Here is a 26,390-nt window from a genome sequence, read left to right as displayed (position 1 = left end):
AGAAGTGAAGGTATCCGATTTACCTATGAACAGAAGAAAAGGGCTAAGATTGCACGGGAAGATGTAAACAGGATAGAGGAGGAACACTTATTTAGCTCATCTACACCCTTTCATTGTGCAAAAACTTTGAATTTATTCAAATAAGTTGGTTTTGTTAGAAAAACAAAGCAGAACTTACCAAAATTTTGGTACAACATTTACCACTATTCCTGTTTCAGTTTGAAAAAAAAAAACAAACCCACACCCCAAATACCCTCAACCCTCAAAAGCCATTTGGGACATTGCAAATATGGCTGTCTTTCAAACTTGAACTCTAAACACCTATTGCAATTTCAAAATCTGCATGTTTGTATATAAAGAGCATGGTAATTCACTAACCCTCACATTTTCTTCTAGGAAATTAAAAAAATCCTCAAAGCCAAGATGATTATACTCATTTGCCTACAGCAAAAACAGTTGGCATTTGGGTTTTGGTTTTGTTGGTTTTTTTCAGATTATACTGACCTGTTAGATCACATGGATAATTTATGGCTGAAGAACAATTAGCTGAGGTAAGTAGAGACCTCACAAATAATACAGATGAAAAAAATAAGAAATGAAGGCAAATACTATGGCCAGGCAGCCATTGTATTTTTATTTGATGACAGCAAATCTATTCCTATGCACTAATCAATTAGAAAAAAACTACATTTAATCTCAGGCTTAAATCACGAAATTGAACATCTTTAGTGTCTTTTACTTAGCTCTAGTAGTAAAACAGAAAATTAATTTTTAAATATTTTCAGGGCTAAATAAATGAAGGTCTTATTAAAATTTGAATACAGTAGAACCGTAATAAACTAGGTAGGATTTTGATGACCTGATGCACAAAAGAATGATCCTGTTGCTGACAGGCGAACAGATTTTCCTCAAAGAAAACAGGATGCCAAGTTACCAGCCAGTTTCCTGCTCTAAGTGAATGCTTGGGTATACTAACAAGAAGCTTGGGGCTTTTCATTTTTGGAACAGGTTCTCAAATATAGTATGCATTTAGTCATGCTCTTCTTCCTTTAAACTCTGGCTGTGGCTTATCACCTCATCTTTCTCAGCCAATTCAGAAACAGACTGCAAACAGCTCAGTAACATTTCTGCACTTGAGTCATTCATTAAAATTTTCCTTTTGCCAGAGCTTCTTGCCACATGCGGTTATTAAGTATTTTATTTGCTCTTGTTACATTCTTAAACTTGTTCGGCAATTTGTCTTGAATGTTTTGCTTCCCTTCAAGCATACACCAGTGTCTGTGTTTAACAGACAATTAAGTAAACAGGAGAACTGCATTTGCTTTAGAAGAAAAACAAATGACAGAAAGGGATACGATGCTCTGAACAACTCTGAGTTGCAGGTGTTGGAAAGAGTTTAGACTACAGATGCAGCGCTTTTGGGTCTCCTTCCCGCAGGCACAGGACTGTCACCAGGTAACAAAGCAAGGAAGGGATCGAGACTTGGTATTACCAGGGTACGTCGACAAGCCAGATGTCACATAGCGTAACATCTGGCAGCTTATTTGTCTAAGACTTAAGGCACCTTTTCTCCCTACTAACAACCATAGAAAAGAACAAGTACCTTAGCAATGGCAAGGTCCTGAAATACCCTTGGTGATGGCGAGGTCCTGAAGTACCCTTTCCTTACTGCCACAGCCTCTCCCTCGGTCCAGCCTGTCCATCACTGCCGCGCTACTTCCAGCCCCATCACGGGACTCATCTCTTCCACCCCTTCGCCTCTCCTCCCACCTTCAGATACTTCCCTGCGTGTCCCTACAGTCCAACCCCACGCACCAGCTTGCTTATTTCTCCAGGCACCCCCTTCCCAAGGCACCGCTCCCTCTCCCAACAACCTACACCCCAACTCTCCCACCTCTCTCCTCCGCTCTTCCCGCTCCAGCCCGGTGCTGCTCCCCTGCGAGCCCGCTCGGGCACGACCCCATCCCCACACAGGACCCCCGCGACCACGCAGCTCCTGTCCCACGCATCGCTCCCCTCCCCAGCCCCCCCATCTGCTCATTCCCAGCCTGGACACAGCCCCCAGCAGCCCCAGGCACCAACCCTGGCCGCTGCCACCCCTCTCCCCCGAGGCAGTGACCCCTGCCCCGGGTACCGGCCCCCGCCAAGCACCCCGAACCGGGCGCTCACCCCCTCCCCAGCATCCCCACGCCCGGACCCCCACCCAGACGGCCGAGCCCCCCTCAGCCCCAGGCACGGACGACCCCCCCGCCCCAGGCCCAGGCACTGACCCCCATCCCAGTCACCGACGCCCACCTGCCGCCGGTCCGGGCCTCTCCGCTCTCCTCAGCCTCCTGCTCACCGGGCGCCGCGGGGGCCACACCGGCTTCATCGTCCTCCACCGTCACGTCAGCGGAACCGGCCGGTAAAGCGGCGGGAGCGGCGGCCGCCCCCAACCCGAAAGCGGCCTCCACAGCCGCGGCATCGCCCGTTGGCGGCTCCGGGCCGCCCGCCGCCACCCCTAACAGCACCAACAACGTGAAGGCGGCCAGAGCGCTGCGGCACCGCGGCCCCCGCATGGAGGGGCCCCGCCTCGCCCGCCGCCGCCAGCCGTTAGGACATGAACGCTGCCGCCGCCAACGCCGCCGCCACAGAATGGGCGCCCGCCGCGCGCCGCAGCCCTCCCCGCGACGCCCCGCCCCGCCACGCGCCCCGCCCGCTTCGCCCGCCACGTACCGGCACTCCGCGCGCAACCGCCCCCGACACCGCCGCCCGCCCCTTTCGCGGCGGAGAGGGAGCCCATTGGGCCGGCGCCACGTCGCTCCGCCCGCCGCTTCTCCTTGATTGGCGGGAAGGAGCGGTGTTTGTCAACAGAGCCGCCGGGCCAATTGGAGTCACGCCGCTCTCTCCCCTCCCTCTACCGCTGCCCCGGCCAATCGAAAGCGCATGATTCACCGACCCGCTCTGGGATTGGCGGAGGCGCCGCGCCACACGTGCTGCTGACTGGCGCGCCGGGCGGTGCGGCCCCGCCCCTTCCCGGCCGCCCCTCCGCCGCGCTGGAGACGTGGCTGTTCCTCCGTGTCGGCAGGGCGGGGCCAGCGGCGCGCACCACCCGCCGCGCGGGACGGGGGGGGGGGCGGCGGGGGGGGACACGAGTCGAGGGCCCCCCCGGAGCGGAATGGACTCGTCGGGCGGGAACGGCCATGTTCCCCCGGCGGGCTGAGGGAGAGCGGCGGGGCGGGGGCCGGCGTCGCGGCCCCGGGCAGCCGCTGCTGAACGACGGCTCTTGGCATCCTGATTGCGCCACCCTGCTGACGCGGACGGCGTCTGCAGATTGTGTTAGGAGTGATTTTGTATTTCCTTCCAAATGACTAATGAAAATATTGATTACATACGTGCGTGGTATAGAGGTGATCGTGCCCCATGCTCGGCACTGGTGAGGCCGCCCCTCGAGTCCTGTGCTCAGCGCTGGGCCCCTCACCCCAAGGCGGCCATGGAGGGGCTGGAGCGTGGCCAGAGCAGGGCAGCGAGGCTGGGGCAGGGGCTGGAGCCCAAGGCTGGGGAGGAGCGGCTGGGGGAGCTGGGGGTGCTCAGCCTGGAGAAGAGGAGGCTGAGGGGAGCCCTCATCGCTCTCTGCAACTGCCTGAAAGGAGGCTGTAGGAAGGTGAGGGTCGGTCTCTTCTCCCCAGTAACAAGCGATAGGACGAGAGGAAACGGCCTCAGGTTGCACCAGGGGAGGCTTAGGTTGGATATTAGGAAAAACTCCTTCACGGAGAGAGTGGTCAGGCACTGGCACAGGCTGCCCAGGGCAGTGGTGCAGTCACGGTCCCTGAAAGAATTCAAAAAACGTGTGGATGCGGTGCTTAGGGACATGGTTTAGAGGTGGACCAGGCAGGCAGTTTAACGGCTGGACTTGATGATCTCAGAGGTCCTTTCCAACCTAAACGATTCTATGATTCTATAGCATACATGATCCTAGAGGGATCCTGAGCCTCAGTAATGATTTATAACCATTCTAAAAAAAAAAAAAAAAAAAAATCTGTGAGACCAGTGTTTAATACATGCTTACCTGATGCTTTATTACCTTCTTTTTTAAATTAGAATATTGTGCAATTCTAAGCAAAAATCCTTTAAAAAGTTTATTACACCTTCCAGAGGAAATTGAATTATTTGTTGTCTCCTTGAAGCGTGAAATGAGATTTCGAATAGACCTCTGCCTGGCATTACTGGTTTTTTAATCTGAGTGACGTACCAACTTTTTTCGGTGTTCAGTTAGGAACTGTTCCTACATCTACATTTAATACGTACCATACAACTGCCCTTTCTGAAGACAGATACCAGCCTGGCACTTTTTTTGCTTTCTAGAATTGCCCTAGTATCTCAAGGTTTACTGAAGAGGAACGTCAACAGACAAGGGGTCTCCGCCACCAGCTGCCTCAGAGCTCCTGGAGCACAGTCATCCCTAGAAGACAAGAGCTTCATTGGTTACTAATGGACTGAAATTTATCACATCACTGTTAAGTAATCCACCCACATATCTTACTGCTTCTTTACATAGATCATAAATGTTCAGTGAACACTTCTGCATCGTTATTGACATTTTAATCATGTCCATCTAGTAATGGGCCTGTACCATTACTAGGGTTTTCTGGGATTTAGCCTTGCCAGCTATGGATTTCCTTTGATGTGCTTCACTTCCAATAACTATGCTTCTCATAACTTCTCATTTATACCAACACTTTTTTATTTCCCGCTTTCCCCATTTTGGCTGTTTATTTTTAATTTTTAATCACCCTCTCCAGGCCACTAATAAAACAGGAATTGTCAATGTATTTTCTCTCTTGATTTTGAAATCATGGCTCTTTGATCGCTCAGTGAACTCTTTTTTAAAGAGCTTGTCATTGTCATTTTTAGACTTCTACCTAAATTTTTCTTCCTGCTTGCACTCTTTATTTTCTGATAAGTTGGAAATACACCTATTCTAAAGCACCAGATGTATGCAAAGTCAGGTCACGAACACTGCTCCCCAGACAGCCACCGAGTTGCAATCCAGAGGTTTTTGGGTTTTCGTTACTTAGTTCGTGATCACAAAGTCCGACAGAGTTTACCTTGTGCCGCGTGCCAAACAGCTCATGTCATTTTTAGTAACTTAAATGACATTTTATTATCGTACACATATGGTCTTGTGCTAATATTTTCTTTATTTAGATAACTCTTCTCTCTTGAGTGCCTACCCGTTCATATGTTTATAAAGAGTAATCAAGTTCCTTCTGTTTTGCTAGGCAAACCAAGCCAAAGGCTTTTATTCTTCCCTTACACTTTTGGCTCTCTGCTCCCCCGTTCATCTCACTAGCCCTCCCCTGCACCTGTTCCCATTCAAATTCATCTTTCTTGCATAGCGATGTTTTGAACAGCCATGTTGAAGGGTAACTAATATATTTAAATTTTGAACTCCATCCTATTTATAGACGGCGCAGAAAAACTAGTTCTGTGCCATGCTTTTTACAGTAACTTCTCTCTTGTCCCACGAGTTATTCAAGGGGCTTAGAGGCAGATACGCGGTAACCACAGACCCCAGCAAGTTTCAGAATATCGGAACACTTCACAAGCAGACTTCTACCTTTGTGCTGGTTCGTGAAGGTTTATTACACGTAAGGCAAAACAATAACAGCCTTGTGCAAGTGTCCCGATCACACCCATGAGTATTACCTCATTTTCTTGTATTTCCTCCCACCCCCTGCCCCAGATCAGCAGTCTTCCAATTGCAGCCTTTTATTTTAGGGGCGCTGTAACAATTTTCATGAGAGTACATGTTTTCTTCTAGACTCCTCCTAGATTCCTTACCACTGAGGCATAAGGAATAACAATCATAATCTAAAAGCTCTTACTTTTTTGTTTTGGAAACATTTCTCTAAGGCACGACAATGTTATTCACAAATCCTTAAGACAAACACGGCAATACAGCCGTGTAATTTTCTTTCTGTATTAAAAATTTCTGCCAACAAACCCAAACTTCCTGCTTTTTGCAAAGCATGACTCACATTCTCTATTCTGTTTTGACTGACATAAGAGATCTATTTCAATCATATGACAGTAACTTTAAATCTGACCAGCCATTTATGTGGAAATCAAAGCCTGTTCTTGCAGGATGGATGGATGTTAATGGGAATGGTGTTTTACATAACTCCACTAAAGATCTGCCTGCTTTTCTTGAAGAACTTGCTCCCAGATCGGCTAGGCCCAGCAGCAAAAGCCCAGCATGCCACCTCGTGGCTGCCCTGTACCAAGGGCCATTCGTAGTCCCCTGCAAAATGATCATTTATAGCCTGCCTTTTCCCCCAGGAGGATTCAGACCAGCAAAAAGCTGCATACGTTGTAATTAGTATACCAGCACCCTTGCTGATGCCTTTGGACAAGCAGAATAAAACCAAGCAATTTTTCATCCAACAGATCAAACGGGAGACGAGCAGTGAAGTAGGTGTTACTCAGAAGAAATGTCACTGAACTGGAGTTCGCAGGATAAAAAATCAGGTAGCAAGAATGTAATTGCTGGGAGACGACGGGCTTGGAGAGCCGCTGCCGACCAGAGAGCGAGCTGATCTGGGACGATGAGATGCTCGATCTTCTACTTGGTTTCTCCAGTGTGTTGGTGAAGTTTTACCTTCTTGGTTTTTAGCTGTTTCATGCCTTATCACGAGAGAGAGACATACAGTCAATTGGATAAACACATCTGACACCCAGAGGCTGCCGTGCCTTCGCTAGCATTTCACTCAGGTTAGCGCGCACTTCTGCAACAGGTGTAAGCTGGGCTAAGTCTCCCACAGAAGATGATCTTGCAGCCTTCCCACTCCCAACTGGTTGATCTTTCTGCCTTCCCCAGGAAAGGTGAAGGGAAACTGACCTTCGTTTTGTTGGTTGCTTTACCTTTCAGAAAAAAAACAGCTCTCTGCCAACACATGGAAGTAGCAGGAAAGCTTGGCAAGCGATGGACCGTAGGGTGGGAATGCCCCTTTTTTGGGGACACTGCTGTCGTAGACCAGAGCAGCTTAAGCCAGTTACAAAACTCCCCTTCAGAGAGATGTTATACGTTAAGTTTGGCTGAGCCAGTTCAGCCTCACTCACCTGGCAAAAAGAGCTTTTTTTTGCCTGCGTGGCAAGGTGAACCAGCACAGGGTCAGAGGAATGCCAGAGCCAGCATAAACTCTGTACCCAGGTTGAGAGCGGATGGTGACTGAAGGGAGTAAAGAGCAAGATCTTCCCTTTTTGTCAACAGCAAGCTGTTATCTCAGCTACCGTGTAATTTCCTAACGTGTAATTTCAGCCTCAGATGCAGAATTCAGCACCCAGAATCATGCAGCCACCCTTACCAGCCCGGCGGCCCTTCATAGTTACCACCCTGTTCGACAAGCAGAACGTCTGTTCAAACAAACCTGGTTCCAACACCTCCCTCTGCACGGGAGCAGACAGGATGAGAGTTGGCTCCCGGCGAGGCTTCGACACGGGACGAACGCAGGCTTGTACAAAAGGACTTTGAGCTGTTTGCAAACAGAGCTGGTTGTCGCTGAAACGTGAAGAAAATCCATTTCTAAAATGCCCAACGCCGTTTTTTTGTGCATAGGCAAGGCTCGGCACACCGTAAATGAAAGATTTTCCTGCATTCACTGGAAGTGTAACTCACCATGCTAACAGAAAGCGTTGCTAACAGAAAGCCCCGTTATCTGGAAGTGGCAATGTTTGCGTTCCTCCCGGCAGACGCACTGCAAGACGCTTTTCAACCCAAAGCCATCAGCCGCTGCTGCGAGGACACAAACAGGTTTATCGCCCCGTACCTAACTTCTGGACTAACGCTCCCCATTCCGGTGGGATGTGAGAGATGCCCACACATAAGGATGGGCTTTGTGAATCGGCGTGAAACCCTAGTGACTGCTTTTTTTTTTCATTTCAAGGAGCACTCAAACATTTAGGATACTGAATGGAATAACCTCAGACCCAGTCAGCTGCTCCTTCAGTTTTACCATTAATAATGCATCGTGAAAGAAATATATATCCCACTAGAAGCGTGTATTTACACTTTAAAATGTGTAACTTGCAGGAAAGATCGTTGCCAGCTACCAGAAAACACGGAACAACTGTACAGCCATCACGTGCTGCGCTTAACAGCGAGTGCCCTGCTCTGCGCAAAGGTAAGGCCTCACCGCACCGAGATAAGCCTGGGTAACGATAATAGAGTCTTTGTCAAAATATCACCCCATTGTTCAAAGACTGGTGTGCCGACCCAGGGAAAACAAAAGGAAACGTTTCTAGCCCTTAAAAATCACAGCAGAATCGCAGAGGTTGGCAACAAAACAAGTCAGTCATGCACAGAATTAAAAAAAAAAAAAAAAAAGCCAACGGCGGCTTTTCTGTTGCGCAAATAAAAAAAAAAAAAAATTGCGGTCTGACCTTGGGGTGAGTAGTAAGGGGTAACTACCTGCAAACCTCATCCACCTGGGTGGGATTGCAGCCTGGAGAGAGCCCGCGCGCGGGCTTCGCGTGGCTCCCCGGAGGGAAAACGCTGGTGCGGCGGTACTTGGAGGTTGATCTGCCTCCCTTAAGGTTTTTCACACATGGTTTCAGAAGATGTTAACCCAGGAGAGAGGGGGAAAAATGTGGCCAAAAAAAAAAAAAAAAAAAAAAAAAGGGTTTATGTGCTCTAGGAGAGCAGAGCCCCGTGGGGTTTTACCCTGGCCCTCCCGCGGGGTGGGACAGGACGGGTGGGCGCTGGGCGAGAACGGCGTGGGCAGAGGACCGGCGTTTTCTGTCCTGTCCGTGCTCCTGCTTGACGCAGCGTCGCAAAGCGCTACAACGTTTGAGCAAAAGTCCAAGAAAGGCTCTTCCTCAAAACCTCTGGGAGCCCGGGCAGAGCTCTGGTAGCCCCCTGAGCTCACTGCATCGCCCGGCTCCGTGCAGGCCCCCCCCGCCACCCTCTCCCCTGCCCCGGCCTTTCCAGGCGGAACATCGCCCATCCCTCCGCCCGGTACGGGAACGCCTCAGCCCCGTCCCTGGCACGCCCGGCACACCGGCACGTATGGAGGGATGTACATCCACCCCTTGCTGCGGGGGCGCGGGGCGGGCGGGCGGGCGTCCGCCGTGCATCCTGGGAGCTGTAGTTCGCGCCTGCCGGCACTACAAGTCCCAGCCTCCCGAAGGAGGAGGAGGAGGAGGAAGGGAGTCGGCTCGGCCCAGGCCTCCAGCCCGTGCGGGAGAGCCCCCCGGGGGCGGGCCGCGGCGGCATGCGGCTCCCCGGCCGGCTCGGCCCGCTCCGCAGCACGCCCCTGGCTGGCCGGCCGCCGGGCAGGGGGAGAGCGGGGCCGGCGGCGGGGAGGCGCGCCTTCGCCCGCGGGCGGCTCGGCGGCACCATGGCGGAGGAGGCCAAGCGGCTGGCCGCCTGCGCGGCCGTGGACAAGCACGTCCAGGTGAGACGGCCTCGGGGGGCACCGGCCCCGCCGCTGCGCGGAGCGGCCGCGGAGGGCCAGGGAGCGCCCGGGGCGCGGGGTGGCCCTGGGGTGCACGGAGCCTCCCGGGGCGCGGACGGGCTCCGGGTTGCACGGACCCCTCCAGTGCGCGGAGTGGCCCCGGGGTGCGCGGAGCCCCCAATGCACGGGGTGCACGGAGCAGCTCCGGGGTGCAGGGACCCCCCAATGCCCGGAGTTGCCATGGGGTGCGCGGACCGCTCCAGTGCACGGAGCAGCCCCGGGGTGCGTGGAGTGGCCGTGGGGTGCACGGAGCCCCCGATACGCGGAGCGGCCACGGGGTGCAGGGGCGGACAGGTGCATCTCTGGGGTGCAGGGACCCCCCAATGCCCGGAGTTGCCATGCGGTGCGCGGAGCTTCCCGGTGCACGGACAGGCTCCGGGTTGCACGGACCTCTCCAGTGCATGGAGTAGCCCCAGGGTGCGTGGAGTGGCCGCGGGGTGCACGGAGCCCCCAATACACGGAGTGGCCATGAGGTGCACGGAGCCCCCCACTGCACAGACGGGCTCCAGGTTGCACGGATCCTTCCAGTGCACGGAGCAGCCCTGGGATGCCATGGGGTGCACGGAGCCCCCCAATACATAGAGTGGCCCCGGGCTGCAGGGATGGACTCTGGGGTGCAGGGATAGGCTCCAGGGTGCATGGCCCCGCCAGTACATGGAGTGGCCCTGGGGTGCAGGAATGGGCCATGGGGTGCAGGGACCCCCCTAATGCATGGAGTGGATGTGGGGTGCATGGAATTTCCCAGTGCATGGACGGGCTCCAGGTTGCACAGAGCCCTCCAGTGCATGCAGCAGCCCTGGTGTGCACGGGCGGGTTGTGGGGTGCAGGGACCCCTTGCTCCCCCCAATGCATGGACAGTCCCAGTGTGCAAGGAGGGACCCTGGGGTGCATGGATGGGCCCCGCCATGCCTCTTCCTCCTTGGCTTTGGACTGCGCTCCTTTAGCCTGGAGAAAAGGAAGAAAACTACTTTTCCCCTCCGGTCTCTGTGCTCGCCCAGCTCATGCCGCCCAGGCAGCGGCTCTGTGCCTTGTCCGGCTCAGCACAGTGCACCCCAAGTTTGGGGTAACATCTTGTACTTCGGGGTCTTAGGGTGATTTTCACTGTGCATCCTCCTGCGAGCTGGGCTGTGGTGGGAGTTCAGGCTAATGCCATGTCCTGCTCCTTTCTCCAAGTCTGGGGTGCTCTGCTGCTGCACCCTATTTCTGAGCACCCAAGCAAGGAGCAACAGCCCCAAAGCAGGGGGTCGTGTTCTGTCCCCTGCAGGGAGGGAGACACAGCAAAGGGCTTTAATCAACCCCTTGAAGGTCAAATAGGACTGGAGCTGCTTGAGTTTTGGCGCAGCCTGATTGTGAAGGCTTGGAAGATCAACGGTTAAAGTCCCGCAATGGTTTATCGCAGTGTTTGCTGTGCAAGCCCTTGTGCAACAGCAGTGATGAAACATGAAACGGGTGTAAAGTCGCTGCCAAGGAGGTAGATGTTAGCAGTTGGCGGGGGGGCAAAAATTCTGTTTTCTTCCCCACTCCCCTTGCGGCTGGCTTGGTGTCCTGAGGTTCAGTTCCTGGTGGTTTCCCTGATGTCCCATAAATGTTTCACTTGTTTTGCAGCCTTTCCTTCCTCTGAGCCGTCTGTACCTGCCTGCAGAGAGCACAGCCACGTGCTCTCTGAGACCTACCTCTCTGCCAGGCCAATGTGCTCAAAAGCAGTCTGTGGGGTGGGGGAGCCTGGGGGGTGGACCAGCAGTTGCATAAAAACCCCTTTTCTTAACCAAAGCAAGCCCCAAAGTTGCGCATTGAGGGGTTGCAGGAGGAAGGACTTTGTGTCACAAGGTGTGGAGCCGAGGTACGACTGCTGCTGTGGGTTGTCATGAGCTGGGTGCACCTTTGATTTGGGCTAAAACATGACTCTTAATTATCTTTTCCTAGTGAAATAGCAGGCCTTTGTGCTGTTTTATGGTCAAGCAAACTTAGGATGATGTTTCTGGTCATGTCCCAGCTGATTAAAGTTCAGGGTCTGGCTAGTGAGGCTGATTAAGTAAAACATGCAGCGGCTGGGGTAATACTGCAATGTTTGCAGGGCAAGTTGGCTAGAAGCAATGGTGGAGAAGCAGGTTAGAGTCCCCGCCGAGGAGTTGGATGGTCTCGGCTGTCAGAGAAAACCTGTCTCCCCTTGGGCTTGCACTGGGAGGGTACAGCTGCTGTTTGTAACCGATAGCTTTGTGTTTGGCCGTTAGAGCTATCGCTGTTAACGGAGGGAGTAACATAATCTCTGAAAGCAAAACTGCAGACTCCCTCCCTTGCGTGGTAGAGACTTACAGGAGACGCTGCCGACTTCAGGGTTTGGTGATGCTGGACAAATCTCTTCTGCTTAACTGTGCTGTAAACCTGTGGCACCGGGGGCTTGGTACCAGTACTAGACCAGGCTCCTTGCTTGGCATCCTCCTGCACACCCATCCCGATTATGTGCCAGCACAGCAGCTCCTCATGCAGCCTGCAGCAGATGTAAACCTGGGGCTGGGTGGGGGGATTAGGAGAGGAGAACTTTTTAGTCTTTTTTTTTTTTTTTTTTTCTTTTTAATTAAAGCCAGATTGGCGTGTTTACCCACAGCACTCGTCCCTGGGCAGCCGTAGGAGCAGAATTCCCCAGTACAGGAGCAGACACCAAGGTGACCAGCCTTGGAAGCTGCAGGCTGCAGTGCCATGACGGCTCGGAGGAGCGGGGCTGGCACACAGCTCGGGGCTTTAGAGCCTTAAGCTGCTTGGGGAGAGCTGGCTTTGCGTTTATACAACACCTCCAAAGGCAGGCCCTGCTAGCATCTCTGTTAGAAATGAAAAGATGGGCGAGAGCTGTAGGTCCTCCTGCCCCAGAGGGCTGAGGATTAATAAGAGGAAACTTTGGGCTTAGCACTGTGTTTATCTCCTGCTTTTTGCCCATGTAAATCCCGGTCTTGCAAACTTTGGTTGGACCGGCCAGTCCACGTGGTGCTGCTGATACCCACTTGATGTGCGTTGTCTTGTTGGCATCTGTAATGTTGGGCAGCGTCTCTAGGCCCTTGGGTTAGCTGAGAAAATGCTGTGGTCAACTGCTGACTCCACTCGTGGAGTACATACGTGGGTCCTCAGCTGTGCTGTGGCTCAGTGCCTTGATTTTGTTTACAGGGGTTTTAGTAAAAAACCTGAAATATAATTTTTTTTGCATGGGGTGCTGCTCTTTGGTGCTGTCAGCTGGACCTGCCCCTTGCACGCTGACCCTGTGCTCTGCTTCTCACCAACATTTGCCCTGCCCATATTTTTAAAAGTGGATGTTTTTTGGCTGGTTTTGCCCCTGGTCTGGCTGGGATTGTAGCTGAGGAGGGAGAGGTGGGAGCCACAGTAAGGCAGGGGTTGTGACAGCACCAGTTTAGACTGACTTAAACTGTTTTTCTGGGAAACCCACTTAGCCCAAGCTCTTGCCACCACCTAAGAGAGGGTACTTCACCTCTCATCACTGAGAAATGCCTTCAAGTTTATTGCCAGGGATGGGCTGCGACCCTTGTGAGCTCTTCCCACTTCGTTACAGTGGAGTGGCTGATGCTGAGGCTTTCCCCCTCCCTTTAGAGCATCCAGCTGCTCCAAGAAGCTGTCCCACTCTGTACAAATGAGGGCAAAGAGAAGAAACTGCCTCTTCCCAAGTCGAAACAAGTCTCTTGGGAACACCGGTACTGCCCCTGTCCTGCCAGCCTCCGCGCAGCTTTGCTTGCCTCTTCCTCGGCTGGCCGCGCTTGGCTCTGCCTGCTGGGCAGGTGAAACCGAGAAACCTTGGGAGCTGTTGGGTTTCTGCTGGCAACGTTTCAGGCGTGCAGCTGCGATCTGTTGCTTTCTCCATCTTGTGCAGAGTCACGGTGATTAGTGAGGTGGGTTTTGGAGAAGGTTTATTTTTTTAAGCTTTTAACCTGCAGAAGCAGGGGAAATCATTAATGCTAGGGGAATGTGATCTGCTGGGAGCTCCACCTTTCCAGGCAAGCTTGTGTGCCAGTAAGATTTCAGCTAGTTGAAGTGCTGCAGGTGTGGCTTTTTCCACAGCTGCTGAACTCTGGATTTGCTGCACATGGAGAAAGAGCTCCAGACCTATCTAATATCCAAGAGATAATGTACAACAGCTCTGTGCCTGTGTCTCTGGCTGGCTTCAAGTCTTTCTCATCTGAAGTCTCTGTAGTGATATTGGACCTCCTTAAGTCGATTTAAGCTTTGGATCCCATCCAAAGAAGGGGAAGTACATTGAAAATTGGAAGCGTGCAAGAGGCTGCAGGTAGCTCTCAGTGGTGGGAGATTGAGCTGATAATAAACAGAGGTTTACATCGCAGAGCATCCTCTTGCGAACACAACTGCGCCCATCCACCCTCAGCCTGCAGCACCCTGTAGAAGAGCGTCTATATTAGACAGTAGTGATCCTTCTTAAACCAGACCAGAAGCAGAGAAAGGCCAGGGCTGAGCTGTGGTTAAAATGTGATCCTCTTCAGCATACGCTGCCAGGCTCACCCATCTTTCAAGCGTGTTGCTGGACTCTCATATAGGCAGTTATATACTCTGTTTTGGAGAGCGGTTTTTATTATACTCTAGGAACGGCTGCTGTGCTCTGTGCTTTGGCCGCTGGTGCATCCGTACTGTTTACTAACAATACCGTTGGCAGCAAACCCATGCTTTTACTGTGCGGCTTCCTCGGGAGATGTTATCTTGAGGTTGTTTCAGCTTCTTCCTTTGTGGTGTTGTCTGAAACTCCCAGCTTTCCGGCAGGAGAGGGTGCACGGAGTGCCAGCAACCAGCAGTGAATGTGTGTTGAACACCCTGAGAGTCAGACCGTGGTGGTATTTAGCAAGCACATACCCTTTAAGGAGAGGGCGAGTTGCTTAAAATCCCTTAGCCACAGACAGTGGTCGTGCCCTCGCTGGCACACTGTGTTCCTTTCCTTGCCTGCAGCATGCTAAGACGCTGTGTGTCAGCGTGCATCTCTGGGCAAGGTTCCTCTTGCGTGCGTTTATAATGTCGAGTCTCCCGGGAAAAGCGGACAGCCCTTGTGCCGAGCCCCCAGTAACAGCTCTCCTCTGTCTCTCTTTGATTTGCAGAACAATCAAGTTCTTGGGATCGGAAGCGGTTCTACGATTGTCCATGCGGTGCATCGATTAGGTAGGGTGCTCCCCTTCGTGTCCCTCCCACCGCAGAAAGTCCCCATGTCCAGCTGTCCCAACTACTCGAAAAACATGCTAAATTGCCTGGATGCTGACTTAGAGCTGATGTGTCGGGTCTGGTCACCAACTGCTGTGTCCTTTTTGAAGCTGAAGGTTAAAACCGGGTCTTGTGCTCCGAATTTGTTGCATAGAGAGTCCTGAGGAAGTAGTGATTTGCCGCTTGTTCTCCCCATACAGCCAGGCAAAGCGCTTTACTGGCACCCACCACAAACTGGAGCTAAACCCCTCTGTTTCCTTCCAGCTCTGCCCTGTCCTAACTTGCTTTGTGGCTTTGGGCCATGCAGCTGCTCTGCTTCCGTTAACCCATTCGTGTGGGGCTGACGCTGCTTGCTCACATCCACGTTATTCACATTGAGGGTCCTGCTGAGGTGTAAGGAAAACGAGGAACGAAGTCCTGCTTTTTTTTTTTTTATACCCTATAGCTAGGTTTATCTGCTTGCCCCAGGTGCAAGTTTGCTCAAGGTGTGATTCAGAAAATTTCAGCAAAATATTCAAGTGAGGCAAATGCATTTTTGCAAAGTGAATGTGAGGGTAATTATCCTCACGCCTCATTACAGAGGGTGCAGAGGTTTAACGTTTCCTTTGCGGGGCACTCTGAGCCCTAGGGCAGATCTGCTTGGGGAGGTGCTGTACCTCCTCCCGCTTTGCTGTTGTCGGATGCAAAACAGAGCAGCTGTGTGTGACGGGTCTGGAGTACAGCATCAGCCCTGTTGTTCGTGGGGTGCTTGCTTGGACACAGAGGGAGACTCTCATGTGGAAGCAGAGCTCGGTGAGTCCCTGGGTGGCCCCCAAGGTCACAAGTCCCCTCGTGACCCCCATCTCCCTTGGGCAGAGCTGTCCCCAGCCCACCACGGGCGAGCAGGGCTGAGGTCTGGGCACAGCGCAGTGCTTCGCTTCACAGGGACGCAGCAGGGATGGTGCTGAGCCTGCCCCTTGGCACCCACCTCACCCCACGCTGTGCGTGTTATACACTTACTTGTCTGTGAGCTGCAGTTCAGCTTTCTGTGTTTGGCTCAGCATTGCAACCACTCCCGACTCTAACACAGAATCAGTCTCTAAATAAATGGGTATAGTATTTAAAGTGGAGTGCCTGTTCCAGGCTGCACGTTCTGAGTTTTCGTGTCTACTGAATGCGTTAGCACTGGGATGTGGGCTGTAACAACATACAGCCTCATGTGTTGCATCTTCAGTCCTTCCAGCAGCAGCGTTACCTTGAAGTATGTGGCCCGTGTGCTCGCTCTGGTGTGAGAGCAGTTGCTGACTCTTGGGCTGTTGGCTTATGCCTAAGTATTGTAATTACTGAAATAACATTTTGTTCATAATGATGTGTTAGTAATAGATTTTAGTCATTTGAGGTTAACCTGGGGGAGGAAATATTTCCTTTCATTTAATGGAATACTGTATTTTATTAGTCCTTTCCCTGCCATATATTTAAATGTTCTATAATAAATGAACGTGATGTCCCCAAGGCAACAAGCCAGAAAACCTTTCAGACAGCTGCTGAAGCTTTCTGTTTACAAGGAGCGCAGCAAAACCTGTCTAATGGAGTGAGAGAGGGGACTGGGGCTCATTTCCCAGGTGATGTTTTGCTGACGAGGCTCCTCTGCTGTTGGAGACACAAAGGTTAATGGCTCATGGTATCTTGGGCTGAGCCAGGGTGGGTGTTTAAACATTTCTGACTGTAGAAACTGAGCCTTAGCCTAGGCAGGGTGGCACCTGTTTGCGTTTTGAGTGTGACTGAGTTATTTGCAAGCCAAGCAAGTAATTGCAGTGATTCAAAGGGGCTGCTCTGAACTGAGATTTCTTAAAGTGAAATTTGGTGTATTTTTTTTTTTTTCCTTCTACAATGAACAAACTGAAGCTTCTGCTTTTGTTTCCTACAGCTGAGCGGGTTAAACAGGAGAACCTCACGATTGTCTGCATTCCTACATCTTTTCAGGTAAGCGCTTTCCTCCTTTGCTTTCTGCTGGTCCAAACACTCACCCAGGGCATCTTTCCTTTGGCTGTGGGAGGCAACCATGCCGCTCTCCAGACTGGCTTACTGCAGTGTGAGTTAACCGAAAGCACTGGTGAAAGCAGCCGTGATGCAGCCTGCAGATGGACCTCATGAAGCTGGCGGCGATGGTGCTGTATTACCCTGACCTGAGCTGCAGGGATGCCGTAGTGCTAGGAGGCGTGTTTTGAACCAGTGTGGCAATGCTGGTTATGTCAGTGTTGGTGCGTGGCTTGATCTGGATCCTGCTTGCAAAAAAGATGCTGTTTAGTGGTGAACTAGACTCATAATGCAAAACTCATTGGAGACACTTAGTCTCCTTTGATTCGTTATCAAGCCCTGAAAGCTGTAAAAGTGATGCTGCAAGCAATAATAGCAAGCTCATGTGTTTTCAGGAGGAACTTGAAATGCATCAACTGGCTTTTATAAGAAATCGCAGAAGAGAAATTGGCTTAATCTTTCCTTTGCTGCTCAGCTTTTGCAGGGGTTGGTTCATACCAAGCTAGCTGTTGAGAGTTTTGCAGGGAGAAGGAGAACGTGGCTTGGTGGTGAAACGCAGAGCTGCTGGGGAAGCTTCTGAGCTGCTTCCGTGCCTTCAGGCAACTGGGTTTGGTCTCTCTGCCTCTGTTCCCTGGGGTGGGAGTGCGCTGCAGAGGAGCAGCTGTCACCTTGTCCCCTGTGGGCAGGGAGAGGTGACATGACTGGGACCACCCGCAGGGTTTTTGAGGCTGGGTGGCAATGCCCTGGTCTAGGAATTGGGCATGTATCCTTCTCACAGTCCTGGTGTGGACCTTGGGATTGTACTTTTGTCACAACTTTGTCACCGTGAGGACAGTCAAGCAGTGAGGCAGGCTGTGCAGAGTCTGTCCTTTGAGGTTTTCAAGACCTGAGTGGGTAAAGCCCTGAGCAACCTGGTAGCTGACCCTGCTTTGGAGGTTGGATAGAGACCAACCTGAATTATCCTAAAATCTTACGAAAACTTAACATCCTCTTACCCTGCAGATGTTCTTTAAGTGTGAGTGTGGGGTGATGGGACTCTGTCTTTTCCCAGCTGTTGCAAACAACCAGTGGCCAGCTGGGGTGTAACACGAACTGCTGCAAAGGGCAAAAAGTAAAAACTAGATTTTTTTTTTCTTTTTAAAACTCTGTCAGTACTTCTGTTGCATATATAGACTGTGGTGAGAGTCTGTCTTTGATCTGTCTAAAATCATCCCCATCCTGAGATACCATGTCCCTTTTCCACCTAGGGAAAGTGCTCTGAGTTCACTCATTAGGTCTTACAGAAAATACTGATAAAGCGCTCTCATAGTGAACGTGGCCTGGAGCCTGTCCTGCCTTGAAATGTTGGGATAGTCCATGTAACACTACAGAGTTTCTTACCAGTAAAACAAAAGGGTTGCTGTTAAAGGGAAGAGATAGATCGTACACCTGCAGGAGCCAAAATCCCTCAGCCACAGGGCTGCCCTGTGTCTTTTGCAGTCTCTTAGACCTCAAGCAATTCCAAGTGAAGCATTCCCAAGTCAGCAAAACAGCATCTTATTTTTGCTATGTACAGGTGTAAATGGCTGCCTGAGGTCACTGGCAAGGAAGAATTGGTTTCAGTGGGCTTTTATGCTCCTCCCTTCCCTGTTGTCAGGTTGGGTTATTCCATCATCATCAGTAAAGCTAGAGCCGGGGTAAGTATCTGTCCCTTGGCTTTTGCGTTGTTTCTTCTTTTCACCCGGACACGTGCCAGGAGCACGGAGCGAGACCATTCTTGGCAAGTGCTGCGCAGTTACCAACGCTTTTCTCCCAGTTGTGGGAGCTCTGCTTTTGATTCCTGCTGGTCTGCTCCCATCGCCTTGCAAGCAGAGAGCCTGAAGAGAGCCACCTCGTTTCCGCACTGCTGCCTCTAAGCCTGTTCAGGATCTGGCCTGCATGTGCAGCACAGTGTTTTTCAATGCTTTCAGTTCCCAGATCCCTGATACCTCTTTACATGGACACCATGTAATGAATGTAAACCCACTGTTTTTTATTCTTTTAATTTTGGGAGTCCTTAGGGCAATCCTAGTGCACAGATTAAGAGCCCACAGCCCATGGGTGTTAATACTGCATGCTATGAAATGCCATGATACGTGACTCAAGTCATATCTCATTGTGAGGGGTACCACCTGCTAGTTCTTCTTAATGTTTCTGGGGCGCCAATACATGCGACTGATGCACTTTGTTAGTTTTAGTGGGTAAAATTCAGGGGAATAAGTTGATGCGGGGTATCGCACTGGAGTTTCTTGGACTAGGTACAGCATGGTAGGAAGTTCAGACTCGAGCAGAGTCCGTGCAAGGAGGGAGTCTCACTCAGGTGGTGGTTTGTAAGACAGAAAATTCAACCTATTCCAGGTTCTCTAAGCTTGAACTTCCATTTAAACTGACTGACCAAGTGGAGGGTAACTCCAGGCTAAGTGGAGGGTAACTCTGGGTGCTCTGTGTTGTATTGCCACTAGAGGGAAATACACGGCCACTTCAGTAAAAGTAGATTGGAGCCACCAAACAGCTGTTTCGGGAGGCTTCCCACACTTTTTCCATGAGTTGTGCTTTTCTTTTTTCCCTTTTCTTTTTTTCTTTCCAATATGAAAAATATTTTCATTGTTAATCCTGCATTGCTATGGTGTAAATATCTCATTTTCTTGCTCCCATTTTTCAGCCAAAGGACATTGGAGGGGCTGGATGGGTGAGAGGGAGAATGATGTCCAAGCTGAAACAACACAGGGCTCAAAAATCCAATATCTGCTGTAATGCTTAGGTACAAGTGATTCCCAGCAAGCTCATGGGGCCTCCTGCTACTTAGTATGGAGAGACCTGGACCCAGGAGTCCTGTTGCACCATCTGAGCATTTTAGTTGAAATCAGCAGCAGGGTTTTCTTTTGATTAAAATAATCTGGTGTGGAAGCATCATTTTCTCCTCGCCATGTGCTCCTGCTGCTGGCTGCAGCCTCTCCACCAGCTCAGGGTGGAGCTCTCCCAGGGAGACTCAATCCTTGCCGCAGCCGGGGGAATGACACCGCGAGTCTGTTTTCCTTTCCTGCCGCCGGTAAACGGTGTTTGCTCTCTTCTTGATGCACAGGCCCGTCAGCTGATCCTGCAGAACGGCTTAACGCTAAGTGACTTGGACCGACATCCAGAGGTAAGTGGGACTGCGGAGGTGAGACCTTGCCTGACCTTTCTCTAACCTGGTCCTTCATAAAGCATCAAGCTCCTTTGTCCTCCCCTGAGGATGACAGTTTAGGCAGCCACACTGCTGAACATGAGTGAGAACTAGCTTAGTTTATTTTTGTCCCCAAGCCTTAGTCTTGTCTTAATGCTTGTCCCTTTAGATGGCAAGTAGGCTGCCGAGTTGTTTCCTCCAGGTGTTTGGCATCTGTTCCAGGCTGAGGCTTGCTGGCCTGAGATGGGGATATGGCGTTGCTGAAGTGCTGTGACCAAGATTTTCCCCAGGAGCCCCCTACCCTTTAGCTGACAACACAAGAGGCTGAAATGATGTGCCTTAAAGGCCAGCAGTTGGTTTTGGTTTTTCTTTCTCTGGCTCTCACATGCCTGTGGTTTAGCTAGGGCTGGTATCCTTGGGTGGCTGATCAGATGCTTGTCTCTGGTCAGGCTGGCATCAAGGTGGTCCCAGCTTTGGTGACATTTCTGGCTGCTGCCTGGGACCTGACACTCTCCTGAGCTGCATCAAGAGCAACGCCTTGATGCTGCATGGGAGAGGTTTCCACACCAAGTATTTCCTCTTCCTACAGCTTGATGTTGCCATCGATGGAGCAGATGAAGTGGACTCTGACCTCAACCTTATCAAAGGTGGCGGGTGAGCCTTGCTGTCTGTGTGTGGTGCTGATGGCGGTAGCCTCTGAGCATCCTTTTTCTGGCTGCGGATGTCTCCGGGGTGGGCTGGAGAGGCTGATGGGATCCTGTGCAGGGCCGTGCGTGCATCTGCAGTGGGAGATGGCTCCTGACCGAGAGTGTGTGCAAGGGACAAGGGGGATAAAGTGATGGGGAAGGGGAAAGAGCCCTGACGTGGGGCAATGGCAGTGCCAAAACCGTTGGTGAGCAAGAACATGGTGGAGGGGACTGGACTTCAGGACCACCAGGCATGCTGAGAAGCAGTCTGTTTTCTGATTTTTATATTGTTTTTTTTTTCCCCCTTGCAGTGGTTGCTTGACGCAGGAGAAGATAGTTGCAGGATATGCAAAATGCTTCATCGTTATTGCTGATTACAGGTAAAAATATTACTATTCGTTATACCTCTCCATCCCGTGGGAGGATTTGGATGGTCCTGTGTTAGGCCATTATTATCCTTCCAGTGGGTCAGGGGAGCAGGAATAGGTGGAAATGAGCCTGACTCCCAGTGCTTCAGCAATTCAATTTAGCTTTTTTTCTTAATTTTCATCTCAGCAAGCTTGCTTAGGTGTCAGCAGAGGTTGTGGGGAAATGGCTGCTCTGCTCTTTAAGCTCAGTGATTGTCAGCACGGAATAAATTTCCCCTTCTGTACATACAGCTGCGGGGCTGTAGAAAAACCAACTCGTGTCCTGCTTGTCCAAAACATGTCACAACAGGGCTTATGAGTGAACAGAGCATCGTGCATTAAACTGGTTCTTCCTACACGAGTGCACATGTGAACTGACCGCTGTGCCCTCTAGGGCCCTATGCCTGAGGGGTTTGCAAGAGGGAATGTGGTAATGCTAATGGTGTTAGCAGTGTAATGTCTGATGCCAGTTCTGCTTCAAACTGTCTCCTCAGGAAAAAATCGGAGAGTCTCGGGGAGCAATGGAAGAAAGGAATTCCTATCGAAGTCATCCCCATGGCTTATGTCCCTGTCACCAGAGCCCTGACCAAAAGCTTTGGAGGTGCTGCGGAGCTGCGGATGGCTGTTAGCAAAGCGGTACGTGTCCCTGACCAGCCCCGCTTCCCCAGAGGAGCCACCTGAACGTGGGCAAACGGAGGACCTGGCCTTTCCTCTAATGAAATCTGGGCTTTCACTCCCATGAGTGGCCTCTTGTGTAATTCCCCCTAATTATACTTTGGTTAATGAACTGTGTGTTTAGGTATCGGGGCCACTCATGGAAAGCCTCTCTGGCTTATGTCACCTAGATCAAGCATCCATGAGCAGGGAGAGGAGGGATTGCTAGCCTGGGTCTCACCCCCTGCTCTGTGGGGATGTCGGGGGGGCTGGAGGGCAGTCTGTGCTGCCAAAGAGGGTCTCAAGCTGGGAGGGCGGCTCATGCTCTGTCCCCGGCTCCTCCGTACCACGCAGAGCCAGACTAAATTAAAACTGAAGCTGCTTTGTCTCCACTGCTGCTGTCCTATCCTGACTTGGGCAGCAGGGCTTCGCCAGCCCACGTTGCATGGTGAGGGAAAAGGAGAGCCGTCTGCAGTAACGGCTGGAGTTAACGCCCGAAAGCTGAGTACTTGTTTTTAACGCGTCTAATCCCAAGAGGCTGTAGGGACTGCATTTGGGTGCCTGAGAAGAGCAAACCAGTCGTTCCCTGTGAACTTGAGACCGGCCTCGCTTGGGGAATGCACATTGGTGCTGCTCCAGCACAAGCTGTGTCCTCAGAGGATGCTGGTCCCTCCTGGCACGTGTGGTTGCACACCCTGCTCAGCGCTGCTGAAATGCCTTGTCCACAGCCCCAGCTGTCTCTGCTCTGTGGAAAGGACCCAATTGCTCCTTCTCTTGGGCTTGAGAGAGCGCTGGGCACGTCTGGGATGCTGAGGGCGAGCAATTCTTCAACTCCAAAACCTCCCCATGGATCCAGCACCACGCTCTTATCACTGGGGCGGAGGGATCTTGTTTTGGCTTCAATTGCCTGGAATAGCCTTTTTAGGACATTAATGTAGCTTTACTCTTGTGAAAAGGGTCCCCTGTTGTAGCGATGAAATTGCATCGTTGTTTCCAGCTTCTGTGTGATCTGTATGCAGGAGAATGAGGAACGAGCAGTTGCCTTGGGCAATGGTTTTACTTACAGGCTTACTGTGGACTGCCCTGATTTACTTGAATGATGACTGTCTCTAAAGTGTTGCAGCGGGGACGGCTGCTCCCCGTGAGAGGCTGTGACAGTCCCTGGCTGTGCTCTGTAGACAAGGAGCTCACAGTGCTGACAAATGTGTGTGATTCCCAGGGCCCCGTGGTGACAGACAACGGGAACTTCATCCTGGACTGGAAGTTTGACAAGGTTCATGAATGGAGTAAAGTGAACACCGCTATAAAAATGATCCCAGGTAATGTCTGTGGCTTTTAAAAAAAAAAACCCAAAAGCTGGCTAAGTGTTGGTCTGTGCTAGATACCCCTGACCATGGGAGCTCTCCCCTGGATAGGAGGAAATGTGCGTGTGTTTACTGCCCTCTTATGGGTCCATACATTTGTTTCTGCTTCAGATATCTATCAGCTGAGTTAGTACAACCGTACCAAGTGGCACTCCCATATGGTGGTGAAAACCTGGAGCAATGCCGGGTGACTTCTGATGCTGTTTTCCATTAGGCACGCCTGTCCTGTGCTCTGTCCTTCTCTCCTTGTGCCCATTTAGAGAGCGGCTTTTAATGGAAGCACTGGTGGACTCTCGAGGGAGGGTTTGCACTGGGTTGCAGTATTTTCTAGAAGCTGCTCACAGCTCTGCATCCCATTACCATTGTGTAGCCCTATGGGCTCACCTTGCTGTGAGGGTGCAGCGTATCCTCGCTATTGGATTGCCGTAGCTATTGCTGTGCAAGAGAGACAGTGGCCGATCATACTGCAAACAGCCTCTCCGCAAGGACTCCTGCCTTGCCTGAGACCTGCTGCCCAGGCCAGAGCTGCTTCTGGATGATCCAGGCCTGCCCAGGGGCAGTGGCACTGTCTGGACTTCAGTGAAGCAGCAGATAGACTGGCTCAGCCACATCTGCGTATCTTGTCTAGTTATTTTGGCAAAGCCTGCTCTTGAATCTGGTCAGCTTTTGAATGCATATTGTATCTTTTGAGTTTATCCCAGATAGCTGCCTGCCCCTGAAGTCCCTAACACAACTGCCTTCACTGACCGTGCGTTGTCAGAGCATGCAGGAACAGGTTGGGATTCTGTTGCAGAAACCTCGATATCCCTACAGAGTGGCCATATATTGTCCTGGCACCGTGATTAAAGCACAAGACCAGGCCGAGGCCACGAGTGTAGGCTGGGTGAAGAGTCACCAGTAACTTCTAGTTGCTTCTGTTTGGTGCCTTTGCTTCCCTCAATGACGCTTATGAGGCTGATTTACTGAAAATACACCCATTTTCTTTTTTCCTGCTCGAGGAGCAAACTGCTAGGATGCTACCTCTGCCTTGGCTTGTCCTGGTGTCTTTGCAATCTGAATAATCACCTGGCACTTGCTCGCAGCCAGCAGTAGATGGCAGGTTCGGACCTTCAGCAGGAGCAGATCTAAGTGAAGCAGTGACCGATCTAAATGAACTGGTGACCACAGCTGGTCTGGGCTGCCCCTGGTGCAGTGCTCTGTATCCTAACATGGTGGCTGCCCACAGCTGTACAAAAGTCATTAGAGCTGTTTCTGTGCAAGAGACAAACAGTGGCTGGTTATGCTGTTTGCCAACAGAACGGCCTCTCTGCAAGGACTTCTTCCTTTTATCTCTTTTGGTCAAGAGATGAAGGGGTAAATGATGGTACCTGCTCCATCGCGTTGGTGTGGAGATCGTCTCTGTACCATTTGCTGCTCAGAAATGGGCTTGCTAAGGGGAGAAAAGCACCTTCATGACCCAAAAGTGGCTGAGCAGAACTGTTAAAGCCTGAGTACAGTGGTGATAGCAGGGCTCTGGCTGCCTTGGGCTTGTGGCAGCCCTTGTCCTCCGTTTCTTTCCACCTTCCTGGCCTCTGGCTGTGGCTCAGAGATCACAGTGAAGTTAGGAGCACCCCATAATTAAATGCAGCCAAAAGTACCTTTGCAAATGGGCTACAAATTGCAGAGGTAGCATCAGATCTGCTGTCTTAACATTTGAACAAGTGTTATCCAGGTGTTCTCTAACAGGATAGTTTTTTAGATGCATTTAAAGGCAAAGTGAGTCTGTGGCTGTGTGTAGCTTCCTGTTGCTCCTGTGCGTCATCAGATGGCTGAGAAGGCCACGCTCGTGATTGCGTTAGTGTAACGGTGGCTGGGGTGGTGTGAACGTTGGGGGGAGCTTTGGGAGTTGTTTCTTGCTCTCTGGAGAGAGTTTCTTCTGGGGGTGACCATATGGAAAAGACTTCCCAGAGACTCCCTGAGTGGCTGATGCAACGTCACCCAGGTTGGACACCTCTCCCCAAACCTCTGATGGAGGCATTAGCGCCTTTCAATGAACAAAAACGTGGACAGAGCAGAGGATTCAAGCAATGGGGTGGCTCTGGCATTAACTGGCACGTGACCACTTGTTCCGCAGGTGTGGTGGAGACGGGACTCTTCATCGACATGGCAGAGGTGGTGTACTTCGGCATGGAGGATGGCTCAGTCAGCGTGCGGGAGAAGCAGCCTCGCTGACACCAGCACGCTGTTGGCTCTGCTTCGCCTTCGGCCAGTTTGATTCAGCTGTTGTAATGGTGCCAACCTGACGTTTTGCCTTAACGAGCAGCGGTTATCGCAGAAGATGGACGGGAAGTTGATCAGAATCCGCTGATGTGATACTGAATGTCTTTTTTTAAAAACAACAAAAAATTATATTCTATTTCTATATATATATTTTTACTTTACAAGAACGTTGTCTTTTTTTAAAGAATCATTTAAACAAATTGCTTTAACGTTTTTATTTTATTTTCTAAGAAATACTTACCAAAAAGAATATTCCTTGTTTTGTTTTTGTTTTTCTTTTTTCCTTTTTTCAAACAGAACTTGAACCCTTCTGGTTGCTCATAGTTAGTGATTGAGGTCAGAAATACAATCCTAATGCATCCTTCTTAACCGCCCTGCCTGGGAGGGTGATGCACATAACAGGAGCGCATCCAGTCGGGACCTGCTGATGCCTTATTTGGAACCTTTTTGGTTCAGTATTTTATGCCTTTTATTTTTCTATACCACTGTTTTTTAATCGTTCAGGATGTCTCGTTGTCCTCTGTGCACATGACAATTCTCTGAGCCTAGGGTGGTCTCTACATCCCTCTGCCTGGGACATTAATAAGGGCCTTTTCTGAGCCTCTGTGTGGAGGAGACGTTCATCCTTTGAGCCAAATTCTGCTCTCCATTAATTCAGTACCTCTGACTAAAGCCTGTTCCTGTAGCTGGAGATGTTTGGGACTTCGTCCTTGTAAACCGAGAGCAGAACTGGGTCCTTGATGAAGTTTACAGAAGCATATTTGAGCAGCTTAGGGCAGCGTGGCATACTGTTCAGTGGCAAATTATTTGATTTGGAATGAAGGTTAATTATCGCCCCTTGCAGCTGGTTGATTTGTGGAAGGATAGAGCAGAATGCACAGGAAAACTGAGTCTTCCTGCCTAAATTTTCCACATGTAGCAGGAGAGAGACACTCGTTCAATATCTCGTTCTCGGTGTATAGGTGCTTTGCATGGTTCTGGTGTCAAAATGCAAGCCCTCTTTGTGTTGTAGACACTGAAATAAAGAGCTGTTATACCAGATTTGGTGGTAATTTGGTTCTTCAGGTAACTATTTTGTGGACAACGGGGCAGATTGTCGTCAGACTAATTTCTGCTGTAGTTTTCCCCTT

General features: G+C 51.0%; 2 protein-coding genes across 3 annotated transcripts in view; one reads left to right on the top strand and one right to left on the bottom strand.

Annotated features, from left to right (window-relative positions):
- Positions 1-2,698, bottom strand: part of EIF2AK3 (eukaryotic translation initiation factor 2 alpha kinase 3) — a 45,541-nt gene extending 42,843 nt beyond the window's left edge. Inside the window, exon 1 of the mRNA XM_087737403.1 lies at positions 2,296-2,698. Coding sequence (XP_087593529.1) covers positions 2,296-2,558 — 263 coding nt within the window. The 5' untranslated portion in view covers positions 2,559-2,698. The remainder of the gene's footprint in view (positions 1-2,295) is intronic.
- Positions 2,699-9,176: 6,478 nt separating this feature from the next.
- On the top strand, positions 9,177-26,301 carry RPIA (ribose 5-phosphate isomerase A). 2 transcript variants are annotated; one of them, XM_087737540.1, is made up of 9 exons: positions 9,177-9,434; positions 16,600-16,655; positions 18,265-18,385; positions 19,810-19,869; positions 20,480-20,544; positions 20,888-20,956; positions 21,478-21,619; positions 22,857-22,956; positions 25,115-26,301. In XM_087737540.1, exons 1-9 carry the CDS (start codon positions 9,252-9,254, stop codon positions 25,210-25,212), a joined length of 894 nt encoding a protein of 297 aa, XP_087593666.1. In that variant the 5' UTR covers positions 9,177-9,251; the 3' UTR covers positions 25,213-26,301. The 2 variants fall into 2 exon arrangements, with proteins under 2 accessions (XP_087593666.1, XP_087593667.1); XM_087737541.1 differs by lacking the exon at positions 18,265-18,385 and adding an exon at positions 14,594-14,654.
- Positions 26,302-26,390: the final 89 nt, after the last annotated feature.

This window comes from Nipponia nippon, unplaced genomic scaffold (genome assembly GCF_047370975.1).
Source record: "Nipponia nippon isolate SJK-2023a ecotype South Korea unplaced genomic scaffold, ASM4737097v1 scaffold_6, whole genome shotgun sequence".
Classification (NCBI taxonomy): domain Eukaryota; kingdom Metazoa; phylum Chordata; class Aves; order Pelecaniformes; family Threskiornithidae; genus Nipponia; species Nipponia nippon.
Note: the sequence above shows the minus strand (reverse complement) of the source record. Positions and strands in the feature narration are given on the sequence as shown.

Coding starts and splice junctions, on each gene's coding strand:
- RPIA (XM_087737540.1), top strand. CDS start 9,252: ATGCGGCTCCCCGGCCGGCTCGGCCCGCTCCGCAGCACGCCCCTGGCT. Junction 18,386..19,809: donor TCAGTAAAGCTAGAGCCGGG/GTAAGTATCTGT, acceptor CTTGATGCACAG/GCCCGTCAGCTGATCCTGCA. Junction 20,957..21,477: donor ATCGTTATTGCTGATTACAG/GTAAAAATATTA, acceptor CTGTCTCCTCAG/GAAAAAATCGGAGAGTCTCG.